We start from the raw sequence: 14350 nt of genomic DNA on the forward strand, positions 1-14350 counted from the left end.
AATTTCATATTTGAGAATTCTCTCATCAACAGCCATGACCTTCCATGCCATCAAACTATTTGTTGGCATTGCTAGCATGAGAACCGCTACTATAGGTCGAAAGAAAGACAGTAGGCTGTGCCGTGCTAGAAGTCGGCAACTCAGAAATCGCAATAAAGAAATATAGGCTGGTGTAAAATGGCCCAAGTGAAACATCATTGGACACTACAAAGAAACAAATGCACAAAGACCCTTTATATATTATGGACATACCCTGTGACATAACACAATTAAGTGTCAGAAAACAGATAGAAGTTGTGATTTCAACAAATAAAACATGCTATTTATAATTCCATATCACGCACTGGCTTTTTATGACGACAGTTTCTGAGTTTCATATTATCATCGTAAAAATCCTCGTAAAAATGTTTTATCAACGTTTATCTAATTCACGCCAAAATATTGTTAGAAGAATCGCTGGATTCTCTCGCATTTGCAATTTTCAGTACTTTGACCACCACAAAAGATTTAGCCTGAAGTTCAGTTGCTGTTGACGATTTTAAAACCAAAACCATATCGATAACATCAGTAGTCACGGGTATTCTCTAGTCTAGCCGATCGATGGTCTTTGTATTATCTCGGTGTTATCCCTGGTGCTGAGAAGTGCTCTGTAAGTGCTCCATAGTTTCACTTATACCCGAAATATTCGTTAGTATATTATGCATGAAGTGAATATATATATACGTTGGCGAGAATCAACTTGTGAAGCCATAGCTGCATTTTAGGCAGTGGGCCTACGTTTCGTTTTAACTGGTGTTTCAAATCTTCAGAATCATTTCGTTCGTATGTGGGCAGTCTCTGCACCGCTTTGTACGACGGCAGGTTGGAGTACAAGGTACTGGCTCTTTCTAACCTCTCTACTCGTTTTAACGACTTATTACTATTAGTGAATGAGTGTGTTTCTTAAATTGACACATATTGTTAGTGAGTGTATCGTTTCGCTTCACTCAAACTGTGAGGTAGGCTATTTATCTGATGATAGCAAGTCATGCGCGCCAAACCTGTAAAAGCTCCATCCAAATTTCGATCATTAATTTTACTTGGCATGAAACATTGGAATCATAATTTCATGTCATGAGTCACGATAAAGGTAAGTCGCACAGACATCGCATGGCATCGATTCCTGCAGATCGTCACATATCGTACGTATGAAAATTTCGAGACAAGTTTGTTCTATATGTTATTTTGTGTATCGGAGCGGCTTCACGCTGACTGACGCCGACGGGACTGCTATTCAGACGTCTCATATTAGCATGGTCTAATATGTTTCACGCTAATAGATAACGGAAATTGGTAAGCTAAATGCTGTATTTCGCTTCGTGTGATACATGCAGAATGCAGATTTACTATTCAGCGGTACAGGCCGACATCACGCGGATGTATGGTGATTTGGTGCTGTATATTCGTGAGATACGTTTCTGCCCAGAGACATCCTTGGTTTCTGCCGTACGAAGGTATATATTCATGAGGTACTTTTCTGCCGTATGGAATTCGTTCACTAGGAACATTCTGTTTATGTTGATTAGAGATTCTGCGACTCTGACAAACGAGAGAAAGTTGAGAAGCTGTAAATTGCATGTACAGTACAGTGGATGTTCTTTAGGGCTCTTCAAAAATGACTTTTTTTCTCAAATCGTACTGGCTACTTGATAAAATTGTTAGGTTACCTAATTTAAGCCTACACACAAAATTTGGTTCAATTCCAGCCAGTAACCGCTTTGCTACAGAAGAAGTAAGTTTCTATTTATTATATAAAAATAAATGATAATAAATTTGAAAATTCTCTGTTCACCTTATGAAAGTGTTAGGCTGTCTATAGAAACGATGCTCACCAAATTAGGTTCAATTCCAACCAGTGGAAGCGGAGTTATTGCCGTCGAAAAATTTGGATTTGAATAAAATAGTATTTACGGTGAGCACAACTATAATAAATAAAGGAAAGAATCGGTCACCGTAAATACTATTTTATTCAAATCCAAATTTTTCGACGGCAATAACTCCGCTTCCACTGGTTGGAATTGAACCAAATTTGGTGAGCATCGTTTCTATAGACAGCCTAACACTTTCATGGGGTGAACAGAAAATTTTCAAATTTTTTATTATTTATTTTTATATAATAAATAGAAACTTTCTTCTCCTGTAGCAAAGCGGTTACTGGCTGGAATTGAACCAAATTTCATGTGCAGGCTTAAATTAGGTAACCTAACAATTTTATCAAGTAGCCAGTACGATTTGAGAAAAAAAGTCATTTTTGAAGAGCCCTAATGTTCTTGTTATGGCTTATTAGCCTATAATTAGCGATTCACGAATCACCAGTAGTAACGTCGAAGCATGCGATATAGGCGACTGGTGATTATAGCATACCTAAGTAATTGGAACTTTGATCACGCAGGGCTGCTCACCATGGATAACAGTGAGGACACGTTGTAGTTAGTAGATATTTTTTATCTTTATTCGCAGTAATGCCGGTAAATATACACAACTATACATACAATTCTGGGAGTAAACTCCCCCTAACGCAATGCTGAGATTGAAGGTCAGCTTTTACAATTACAGTGGATATTGTCAAATTGTTATTTCTAAGCGATACATGAAGAGCTTAGATTACAGAATTGATAAAATCATCGTAATGACGCTGAAAACGTACATATTCTGCTCATTTGTAGGCTAATCGTACTATATATGGATCTGTTTCAGCTCTACCGCTGCACCACAAACTATCACAGAATAGATGATAGGGTACCAAATACTTCTAACGGTGTCTGTCTAGGCGTTGCTGAGTTGACCTTACATTACCTCATACAGAATTTTATTGGCCTTGTTGACAATCTTGACATAACTGGTGGCAGAGAACGATACAATTCTCGCATAAGATAAGAAGTGAGAAGCGATCCATTGGATTAAATGCATTTTATCTCACCGCTCTCACTATCTCAATATACATGACCGGACGCGAGTTAAATTCTCCTATATCGCGACCTATATATGAATCGCCGACCTCCAGGATCACGGCTTGTAGTCATTTCCTATATTTTCATACGAAAACATAGGCAGCATTGCCATTAGCTAATGTGTCGTGACGAGTCCATTAACAGGTACCCAATATATCTGGAACATAAATAGTATTACAGTGAAGAAGTCCCTCATTCCTTTATGACCTTTTGCCCTGTCACCGCAACGACATTTTTTTACCAGGATCTTCCCTTATCGCGGCTTAAATGTAGGCCTAGCGTGGTAGGATTGGCGTTTCGTCGACGAGGCATAATGGTCGGTCTGGGAGATTGGGACCAGCTATTATTCTGTTTGCTACTTTGGTAACGGGCTTTCCAGTTGCAGCTAGTAATTTTCAAACGGATTCTAGTTTCCATCTCGCTTAGTCGGTTTCCAACTCCTTTTATGACACTAGACCTCTGCACTCGGTAACACCATTGATTGGTGCGCACTATGCCGTATTATGTAATTTGTACAATGTACTGTACTGTACACTGTCTGTTAGCAACTTTTCTCTTTTCTATAGCTGGAGATTCTTAATAGTAGGAATTTAGAAAAAATTATCATATATTTTGTCAATTACGCACGAAACCGTTCTGGAACTGCCTGTGAATTCCGATGAAAGACAAGCCGCTTATTTGGAGGAGTGTCGTCATCCTGTCAGCTGCCGCACTATTAATCGCGTCCATTGCAATTTTATGCACAGTAAGCATATTGATCAATTAATGGCTTCATGGTGGTGGTTTCAATGCAAGCAATAAGTTTCAATTAATTGTATTTTATCCATAGCTTTCAAGTATTTGAAAAACTAGTTATTATTCATGTCATGATATTATATTGCGAAATTCGTGTCTACAAGGTACATAATGTATATAATGTGTTGTCATGCTGAGCTCAATTTCTTTTCGGAATATTGTTATCTCATATGTAATGTGTGACCGGTCTGAGTAAAGTGCACATTGGAGGCAGGAAGCTCAGTTTTTCGTTTCGTCATGAAAACTTTGAGTTATATCGCTCGCTTGAGTTATATCGCGAATAGTAGTCATACTTGACGCAAAGGAAACATGATAGTTGAGAAAAAGTTATCAACGAGGTCAAAAGACACACGATGATCGCACACATTATTCGTGTGCATTGCATAAATGTAATGTATGTATGCATCGCAGATTTCTCAATGTGCGTGCACAAAGTTGAAGCGATGTTATATAATTGATTACTATATCGTTAGGGTACATTACTAATTGCAAACAGCTCGACTAATGAAGGAACAGGTGTTTAATTATGGAAATTGAACCCTGGCAACTCGTCACTTTTCGCTCATTGACAACCCGTAAGCTCGACGCGCATATTCTGTAAATTTGCAACTAATATCCTGGTATACGCTCTTATTAAAATCAACAATGGCAACCCTAACTTAAGTTATAAAAGTCCTTTGTATATACTGTATGTTTTATATATCATCCTACGACCTACGTGAATGTGGTATATTCACTCGGAAGAAAATTTGGATGAGAAAATATAGATTGTGACGAAATAAGATCGTGAGCCTCTCGAAAGCCGCGACGTCAGACCGACGTATATCCCCTTTCCTTCTCTTAGGCTGTGCTATTATATCGTTGGTTATCGTCACTTAATGCCCGTATTGCTTTACTAGGTACTCACACCCACCATTGTCCGCACGAAAAATGGGAATGTGTCAATATTAACGTGGAACCTTCTGGCGCCAATGTGGGTTGACAGGCAGGCGATCCGATCTAGAGGTATCATTAATATGAATCTTTTGAATGATGAAGTGCGACTCAGGATGGTGGCGGATAGGATACTGGCCCAGGCACCTGATATTCTGCATCTGCAAGAGGTATGATTGAGACGAAAATTTAGTCCAAACAATTATATTCTGCTGTATACCTTATTTTGGCTCACCACTTACTACTAAATTACTCATTTCATTTGTTCTAGGTCGAAGAGGAGACGTTCGCCAATCTCACGTACCAGTTATCTTCCATCTATTCCCCAGTAGTTTTCGCTCCGAATGTCAACAATTACTGGATTGAATATTTGAGAGAAAATCAGACCTACACGGTAAGATAGTCCCGGGACCTTTTTGCATGTGTCCGAGCCGACATCGAGTTGAACCAGGAACAACCATAATTGTATTTTCGGCGATTTTATAACATTTATCCGCACAATGTGCATGATTGAATAGTATATCCATATTGAGATGAACCAGAATTTTTTCGGCTGACACTCGTCAGGGGTAATCGTCAGCAGCAAATAGAGAATTGGAAATACCATGTTATATATCCTGATCGTAATATTTGTAATATTCGGGTTCATTCCAATATGAATATACTATTCAATTGTATATTGTAGTTCTGTGCCTCAAAGAAGCTCTTCAAATGTGCATGATGTACAGTACAATGTGATACAAATGACACAATGCGATGTAATGAGCAAGTTAATTTGCAATATGATCGACACCTAGACATTTTCCTGTTACAGGAGTAGGCCTATACCTAGTAAACAGATGTGATTATGAATTTGACAGAAAAACGGCGTGGCAACTTTTTTCAAGAAGAAAAAGTTCAGCTTGCTTTCACACAGGACTTTTCAAACGTCATCTCAAGGAAACGTCGCGCTTTTGGCAGTCCTACGATGGCACCGTTGTTTTGGCGTGAATTCCGATCTAATTTTATTGAATTGTCACTTGGAGACTGGTGCCACCCAGAATAAAGCCGCCACCAGAATAAAACAGGTGGGTGGTTGATATTTTTATTCGCCTATCCAGGCGTGTTCAGTAACGAATTACTTTATACTCAAGTAGGCTTTGACTTGCACTACTTACTCAAATGGATATTCTTGTAGACTACAGGCCTACTTCCACTTCTATCTAACGGGTTCGCAGCAAAACTACTTATTTTCTTACTCTTCGAATTTTCTTAGCTTTGAGATAAGCTTACATTAGTTTTTCGGGGAAATTGACCTGACAGCCTGCCGAAATAGCCCATGCATCAATGTGACTGAATATTTCTTCGAAAAGCGCACCTTGTTGCATTGTCATTTGTCATAAGACAATTTGTGATGCCCGCTTACTCTTGAGAGCACTCCAGCTCATACCAATGACTTTTTACTTTCACCTGAAGTAATTTGACATATCTTGGGAATTGCTACATCGATATGTAATTGACTATAGTAATTTCGTTCTCACTTTCATTTCTACTGAGAACCGTAGCGATGCTGAATGCTTACTATTTTGACCACCTATGTATAGATCTGGTTAGTGGTTTTGTGGTTATTTATAGGTACACACTACACACAGCTTTAGGACGTAGATACAGCTGGGTTAGTGGGTGTGCGACGTCTGCGACTGCGTACGCGTACACTTTCGCAGTTGATCATCTGCGAATATGGGAACCGCGTAGTCTTACTGGTGCATGTAGTATTGGTCAGGGCCGTAGTCAATGGTGTGGTGAGAGGTGAAAGGCGTCAATGCCTCCTCCAAATTCACGACTTGTACATTGTGATGTCCAATCACTATGCGTAACAAATACGATGGATATTGTTAATGTCTCGTCATTGTTAAACATTTTGGCTCAGATAAATTTTCATCCCTCGCACACGGTACACTATAGTTAAAAAGTATATAGCGTTTCGACTTTCGATGAAGGTGTCGATTCATCCCTCGCACACGGTATACTATAGTTAAAAAGTATACAGCGTATCGATGAAGGTGTCGAATACGCCCTCTATCTCTACGTCGAGTGCCCATTGCCAGACGCATTATGCGTAACAGCTCTTGAGTTCTGGGAACAGCCAGTCATTTATGATTACTGAAATGTGGTGTAGCATTGTAGAACTCGGATTCCGCCACTCGTAAGTGAAAGTTTGTAGGAAAACCATCTGGATATGATAGAATATAGAGCGCTTTGGCTGTGGGCCTTGATTTAATCGATTGATATGTTTGTATAATAGGCTTATCATTTCGAAAGTCTATATAGTCATACGATCCTATGATAACTGTTACAGGGAAACACCATTATGGAAGAAATTGAGAACGAAATTTCACGAAACAACGAGCACAGCTCGGTTGCCATAATCGCGGGAGATTTGAATACGCAAAGTCCGTACCCTGGTTACCGGAATTTTAAGAAGAAAATGTTACTGGATGCCGCAGAGGTTGGGACCACCAATACATTTTATTTAGTCACTGTTAGTCATATTTGTTTTCAAGTACTTCGAAGTGGAAATTTTGTCAAGTGGAGGAAAGGTTATTAAAACTAATGGTGTCATGATGTACGCAATTAGCGTCCACATCCCGCGTCATCAGCTCATTACGCACTTTACGAGAGTATGCACAATTGCACATGCACAATGCAGATATATAGTACGTGAAAAGGAGAATAGTGATAAGTTTGGCCATAAGCCATAAGAACCAGATCCTTAGTCGGGAACTGTTCATTCGCGGAAGTCTCACTCATATTCCGACGTTGTGATGTCATCAATATTCACAGCACAGTTTCGAGATCGTTCAATGCAATTAAGTGATATGCTTCAAGAATATAAATAAACAAGTATAATTTCCAAACAATACCTTCAGTGACTTCAGTCTTATTGATGAGGTGAGTTTTGTGCGTCCGTATATGGCTCAATTTCTTTCGCGAAAGTCCAATATGTTTGATTTTTGCATTGTATTTAGGGAAATATCTGTTGTATCGATGCGTAGTCATTGCAAAAATGATCCAAAAAGTCGGTGGTTTCTCAGATAAAACATTACCTATAAAAAAAACTCGTTATTATTCGAGTGGTGGGTAACTGCACAGGGCAGGCATACTAGCGAAATATGCTGATTACGTTGAACTTCAATATACATGTACTCGTCTATCAAAAACATCACCGATTTTAAGGATATAGACTGCATCGCCTCAATACGTAAATACCAAAAGGGGCGTTTTGTTTGCATGTCGAATCGTAATTTTATCATGGCCAATTAGCTTTGATAGAAACACAGGGACATTGCGACATTGGACCGTGACACCAGCTGGCCTGACTAGTTGTCTCTGTATTAATGGACCTTATTTGACAGGAAGTTTCGAAGGCGCCGATTCCTACGTATTATAACGAATTGCCTGTTGCGATATCGCATAACAATGTCACGGAGTGGTCGGACTGGGTGTCTATCGATCACGTGTTTATCAGAAGTGTCGACAAAGCGTCTGGTAAAATACGAGTTTCGTCAGTGAACGTACCGGCCATTGATTCAGAAGACACATGTGAGTATGTCATCAGATCCATAATATTATTGAGAACCGATACCGAACACAATGGAACTGTGACTATACCATCCATTGTGTAGACACAGTGACCATTGAACACTGAACAGTTACGACACTGCATTGCATTATTACCATTGCAACTTTATCCAGGATGCGGCAATTTAATTACACGGTGCGCATCTAGCATTTTCCTGGTTTTGTGTGATCACTGATCAGTGATAACATGATCTGAGTGTTACCGTAAATACCAGAATGCATCGTGGTAGCGATATACAGGTGATAAGTTGACTCGAACCAACATGTATGCATACATAGGCTAAGTCCTGTGACATATTGTTGCAAATTAGTTTCCGCAATTGTACAGGCCATGAATTCTGCGATCATTGAAGTTCGTGGAAAAGAAAATTAGACGGATTCCATTAGCCTACGTCGAATTAAATTGCGTATTATTATGTTATGCTTAGCGTATGGGTCGAGACAGATGAATAAAATGTGCTTTGAAAGCTGTCATTATCGCCTTTACGCATACAGAGCAGATTGTTAGTCTTTAAAGGCTATGGTAGTCTATTGCTACTGTTACTGCGTTGCACCGGCCGAAAACGATCCTATAAATCCAAAAAAGAGGAGAGCTAGTGACTAAGCCAAGGGTGGTCAAAAGCTACTTTTGCCCTCTTCTTATGACAAGCCTGGAAGACTTGCGATATTTTCATCCGTTACTGCGCGCGCAGTGCAAAATCATGTCACTTTATTTCATTTTCGTTACACCTCCCATTTGGCACGCTCTAGCTACGCCCGCAAGAAGCGCCAGTCGATCACAGCCCAATATGAACATTTCGATGTTATAATTACATTACCGATTATGTCAGCACAAGAATCTTACATCAACAAATTGAAGAGGATTTTTGCAAGAGACGCTAAAGGTTCGATGCCGGTGAAACACGTAGCTGACAAAGATCAAAAAAGATACATGGCTTCCGCTGAAGATATTGCTCATGAGGAATTGAAAGAAAGCAAAATAAACCGTGTATTGCGGTTGGGTTCGGATCATCTTCCCGTTATCGCTACATTACAGATTGTTTAAAACGATTTGGATGACAAATTTCGCTTTTATGTAAACGCAGAACATGTTACCTGTAGACTATACTTTTTAAAAAAAATTATATGCAACTATATTTTACGTGCTGTTTTTTTAAATCTTAAGTCACAGCGGCAATTTTTTTTCTGCAATCTGCAAGTATCGCGACCGAAGCATGAAACCGCTGTTATGCACCCATCCACTGTGCTCGATTGTGAACAGTCTTTGACTACCATTTCGCTTCATGTTAGAAAGCTTTATTTTTTATTGAATCCTCGGTGTTCTGTTCAGTGATTATGACCTAAATGGCATTGCTCTTGCTGCAGCGCAAAAGACCAATTCTTGCCCTACAAGTGACGCCATTTCCCTTTTACCCGCTTTTTCCATTATCATGTCACAACCTTTTGTTTTGGCTGTACAACGTGTTCAGTCTATGATGAATAGCCATACTCTCGCACGTTCCAAATATAGCTTACTCGCAAATTCGATTGTTGCGTTATCATCAATTTCATCAGAGTATGGATTTGCAAGGGAATAAATCCATAACTGTATCGACAATGCAAACAGATAAGAATCACGAATTCTCCACAAGCACCAGACCCATACTCAGCTTCAAATTCATCTTAATTTTCAGGCAGTCAAAGGAAAAACATATCGTAATGCACAGTGCAAGAGTTAGTTCAGAAGATAGTAGTTTAATGAAAAAGTCTTCGAAATCGAATTTCTTTTTGGCGTTCCTTTTCCGTCTGCCTGCGCATTGATTTCTTTCTCTGCCATTTGCTTTCACTGGACTCGCCTGACATGCGACCTGACACGGCACTTTCGTCGAAAGACTCAAAATGAGTCACTCTCGCCTTATCCAACGTACGATAGGAGCCCACACCGAGCTTGTCTCTCTTCAGTACAGTTTTAACAGGATACTTATTGCCGTCCTTGTTTGGTCCGAGACCGCTTTCCCCGTCCCAGCCGTCCCTTTGAAGAAGCTGGTATCCTTTGTTGGAATTCGCAATGTAAAAATGAGAATGGCATTTCGGCTGAAAGTCTTGGTCAGTGAACAAATGAACCGTTGATGTCACGTGCGGATCAGTAGCGCTTTGTTGTGAATACGGCGCAGCGTGGTAATGAGACTTGCACACGTTACACCAAAGCTTTTCTCGTTTGATATGCTTTTCTGCCATCTTCGCAACGGCTTCGACTCTCTGCCTTCGAATGTATTTTTCGGAGTGCGTGAGATAGTCAATTATCTCGGGATGGCCTCCGAGGCAGGCCAGCTCTCTGGCGTCGTAGCCGCTGGCATCAATCTGCAATGAGAAAAGTTGAAGCGATTGGTTTGCTGTGGTTCAATATATACACCTGCGCACAGAGTTGGTCAAAGTAGTCAAGAAAGCTACTCAAGTAGAAGTATTTCTACAAGAAGCGACCTAAAACTACTTGAAGTAGAATTAACTGACTTTATATCTACTCAGATAAGAAAGTAGTTTTGAAAACAGTCTTAATTCGTTCGCATGGACTGTCAAAAGCTGCGAATTGAGCTATGCGTAAGGCGCATAGAGCTTGATTTGTATTCCTGCATCCCAGGAGGTATCAATTTTCGACAGAATAAGCATTGTTTCGCATCATGGGATGTAAATTATAGTATTGATATGAAAATACGATACTAACCCTTTGTTTACTAGAAGACCCCGTTTTTAGAGAATATCATGGCATGGCGCCCTACCCCATATTCTAAGGCCTCAGGTTTAGGCGAAGAGCAATACATAGAAGTTGTATCGGATACGGTTTCATCACTTTGTGTGATTAGTATACGTTAAAAGCAAATATCGTGAATCGTAAAATTTATATTTAGTGTTGCTTTATTTTCAGAAAATGGAGGCATTACTACACTTGCTTTTATGCTTCAACATTTATGTTCTGTAGACAAAAGAACTGAAAGTAATTAGAACTGAAAGTATGATATTCGGAGTATCATACTCGGAATTGAAAGTGACATACAAATACCACTTTTAAAAAGCGGAAAATATATTTCATGTCTTTTGTCCATAAAGCTTCAAAGATGATCTGCTGAAACAGGTGTAACGTTAAAAAAAGGTGAATTTTCCAGATTAGCAAGACATGTAAGGGGCTGCTAGATTAAAATATGATAGGTAACTGCGAGATTGCGAAACGGTAGTTTCAAACGTTATGGTGGGCCATATTTGCTGTGATGAAATATTTAATATGGGCGACAATGCGGTGTGAGAGGAACCAAGCAATCCGGCACCTAAATTACATTCACTGATACTTTCATGAAAACATATTTGTCACTCCATCACTACTATGCGCGAAGTGCAACAAAATTTCTGGGCTTTACTTGACTTTCATGAATATTAAATGTAGGTATCCGTGAAAACAGCCCCGAAATTCCTCAAGCTATCTTTTGTAATGGGGGACTAAAATAGTTCTACTTGACAAACTGAAAATAGCAAAAAGTAAGTAAGTAGATCACAAAATATTACGAAGTAGAGGTTGGAGTAGAGAAAATCAGATCTACTTGAGTAAGTACAGAAGTAGAGGAAAACTGCTTGAGTACTTCCAAAAAGTAGAAGTACTTCGTTACTGACCACCTCTGCCTGCACATGCACTAGGCCAGGCTACTATTCTTGAGAGGTAGTCATAGTCACTAGTCAGTAAAGAAGCACTTCCACTTCTTCAGAGTACTCAAATAAGTTTTGCCAACTCGCACTACTTCCAGAGGTTATTTTTCATAACAATGCAATATAGTCCTAGCATAGGAATGTATGCTAGGTTTAAAATTAAGAAATCTGGGTTTGTTCGACTTTTTAGAACTACTTGCAGCATGGTCTTTGGCTTGATATTTCATCTTAGGTAAAGTTTTACAGAACCTGAATAACACTACTACTTGAAGACACCTGACCCCAGTGTACATGAAATTGCATAGGCAAATTCACTACTGCAAACGCTAAAGAGTAATTTATCATACTTTATCAGTCCATGACGCTCCTTTTGACAGCAGAAAGAGGACAACATCTGCATGGCCCTCATGTGCTGCCATCATTAAGGGTGTCCATGAAAATATATCCGTTTCATTTACATCCAACTTAGCACCACATACACAGTTTTTGACAGTCTCTAAATCGCCAGCTTGAGCCGCGCAATAGAAGTCTTTGTATGTGAGCTGATAGAATGCCTCATTACACTGGCGCTTTCGTTTTGACCTCACTCTGGTGGTAATGGCTTGTGGTTTAGGATGCAACTCAGAATTTGTTCCAGGTATTTCTTCATTGACAATCTCTTCATATATCTTTCTCGCATCATTCCCAGACAAATTGTTGGAGTGTTCCTTTCTAGTTGAATACAGGCGGTCTTGAATTTTAGCACCGGCTGCCACAAATTCAATAGGATCCGGCAATAAATGATAAGGGTTTATCATAGTGATTTGTTCATTACTTTTTCAATTAATGATGGTAAGAAAAAAAAAACCTAGTGAAAATACAATGTCGTTTATTAAATTACCAAGAGATAACAGTTTTATCACACAAGATCTAGAACAGGGATTCTCAAACTGTGGGTCACGAATCCTTATCCATTGACAAATCATTAATAAAATTGATAGTCGATCAGTAGTATAGAGGAGTTGTGAATTTTTTTTTCCAAATCTCTCATGTCATCGTACAGTTGTTATGCCTTTGCTTTTAATAGCTCTAAACGACTGTCCAAACTGTTTTCTCCCTTACATCATGTCGCAAAGGGACGAATTATGTCAAAATCATGAAGAGCACTCGTTGATCCTTGATCACATTATATATTTTGTAAATTGTTTCCTTCTACTTATGTTGGAATTGTTTATTGCTTTCACTGAAGACCTTTGTTGTTCATGAAAGGGACACTTGATATTTGCACTGGCACGAATATCTCCAAAGGACTTTTACATGTCGAATATCAACCACAGGCTATTTTATATTGGGTATCTTTATATTGTGGGTCGGGGTCGCATAGAAATTTGTCTTCTAAAATAAGGTCGCAAAGAAAAATGTTTGAGAATCCCTGTACTTGTAAATGGAAGTCGAGGTATAAATAAATATGAAATGTACTTAGGCCTATCTATAATGCAAATAACCTTTTACTGCATGAATTATTCAATGAAACGTGTTGAATCTGAATCTGAGGATTTAAGTAGGCATACAAGGCAGCGTGTTCTACAGTTAAAATTGTGAAGTTGTTATCAACAAAGTACATTGTAGCCACACTCGACTAATGATTGAGGTACTGGTAGCCTAATACTGCTAAAATTGAAGATTCTAATCTGGTAATGCTAAGTATAGGCAATGAAAGAGCGCTACATACAGAGAAATCACATCGGGGAATTAGGAGTGCTTTGAATTTCATTGTATGCAATCGTAATATTATGACAGAATAAAAATCATTGTTATTCAATTCTCGCCAAATGATCAGCAGAATTCAGAGATGTACACTTTACATTAACCATGTTCGGTAAAATATCACCAGAACCACCAGAGTTACTACAGGTTTCAATCATTTGCTTTGAAAAAGTGATTTCAAAATTAGAAATAGCTGTATTTTGTGGAACAGAAGCAAGTTTCCAAGGAGGAAATGAGCATCCATACTTTTCCGAAAGTCTAGACAACAGAGTAGCAATCAAACGCCCATGAGCTACAACGAGGATATTTGGAACTATTATATCTTCATCTATAATTGCACTCGAATTATTGAATGTTAATTGTAAGCATTGTTTGCATAGACTGATGAAAAATAACTCTGCACGATCACCTAAATCTGATATAGTCTCAGCACCGTCTGGTAAGAAGTCTGCACGAGTCATTCCAAACGATTTTGCCAGCTGTTCGAAATCTTCCCTCGTACGACCCTCCATAATTCCATAGCACCGTTCGCGGATCCTTTTATCATTGACAATGTTCTCGACGCCAGCACCTTTCCCCGCGCATCCCGATAG

General features: G+C 39.1%; 2 protein-coding genes across 7 annotated transcripts; one reads left to right on the forward strand and one right to left on the reverse strand.

Annotated features, from left to right (window-relative positions):
- Positions 1 to 541: 541 nt before the first annotated feature.
- Positions 542 to 9866, forward strand: LOC145441223 (uncharacterized). Of its 6 annotated transcripts, none has more exons than XM_080319049.1 (8): positions 542 to 874; positions 4685 to 4758; positions 4824 to 4888; positions 4990 to 5112; positions 5579 to 5785; positions 7057 to 7206; positions 8114 to 8300; positions 9170 to 9866. In XM_080319049.1, the coding sequence occupies exons 3-8, from the start codon at positions 4835 to 4837 to the stop codon at positions 9382 to 9384; spliced, it is 936 nt and encodes a 311-aa protein (XP_080175175.1). In that variant the 5' UTR covers positions 542 to 874; positions 4685 to 4758; positions 4824 to 4834; the 3' UTR covers positions 9385 to 9866. The 6 variants fall into 6 exon arrangements, with proteins under 6 accessions (XP_080175175.1, XP_080175173.1, XP_080175169.1 ...); XM_080319043.1 differs by lacking the exon at positions 542 to 874 and adding exons at positions 882 to 1633; positions 2299 to 3735 and having other exon boundaries at positions 4685 to 4888; XM_080319048.1 differs by lacking the exon at positions 542 to 874 and adding an exon at positions 884 to 1493.
- Positions 9867 to 9983: 117 nt separating this feature from the next.
- LOC145441225 (G patch domain and ankyrin repeat-containing protein 1 homolog) lies at positions 9984 to 13809 on the reverse strand. Its single transcript, XM_080319050.1, has 2 exons — positions 12359 to 13809; positions 9984 to 10679 (listed from the first exon to the last, which is right to left on the reverse strand). Exons 1-2 carry the CDS (start codon positions 12806 to 12808, stop codon positions 10074 to 10076), a joined length of 1056 nt encoding a protein of 351 aa, XP_080175176.1. The 5' UTR covers positions 12809 to 13809; the 3' UTR covers positions 9984 to 10073.
- Between the last annotated feature and the right edge of the window lie 541 nt (positions 13810 to 14350).

This window comes from Botryllus schlosseri, chromosome 6 (genome assembly GCF_051294905.1).
Source record: "Botryllus schlosseri isolate E-star chromosome 6, Bs_hap1, whole genome shotgun sequence".
In the NCBI taxonomy this organism is placed as follows: Eukaryota; Metazoa; Chordata; class Ascidiacea; order Stolidobranchia; family Styelidae; genus Botryllus; species Botryllus schlosseri.

Coding starts and splice junctions, on each gene's coding strand:
- LOC145441223 (XM_080319043.1), top strand. CDS start 3,649: ATGAAAGACAAGCCGCTTATTTGGAGGAGTGTCGTCATCCTGTCAGCT. Junction 3,736..4,684: donor CCATTGCAATTTTATGCACA/GTAAGCATATTG, acceptor TTGCTTTACTAG/GTACTCACACCCACCATTGT. Junction 5,786..7,056: donor CCGCCACCAGAATAAAACAG/GTGGGTGGTTGA, acceptor TAACTGTTACAG/GGAAACACCATTATGGAAGA.
- LOC145441225 (XM_080319050.1), bottom strand. CDS start 12,808: ATGATAAACCCTTATCATTTATTGCCGGATCCTATTGAATTTGTGGCA. Junction 10,680..12,358: donor GAGCGTCATGGACTGATAAA/GTATGATAAATT, acceptor TTCTCATTGCAG/ATTGATGCCAGCGGCTACGA.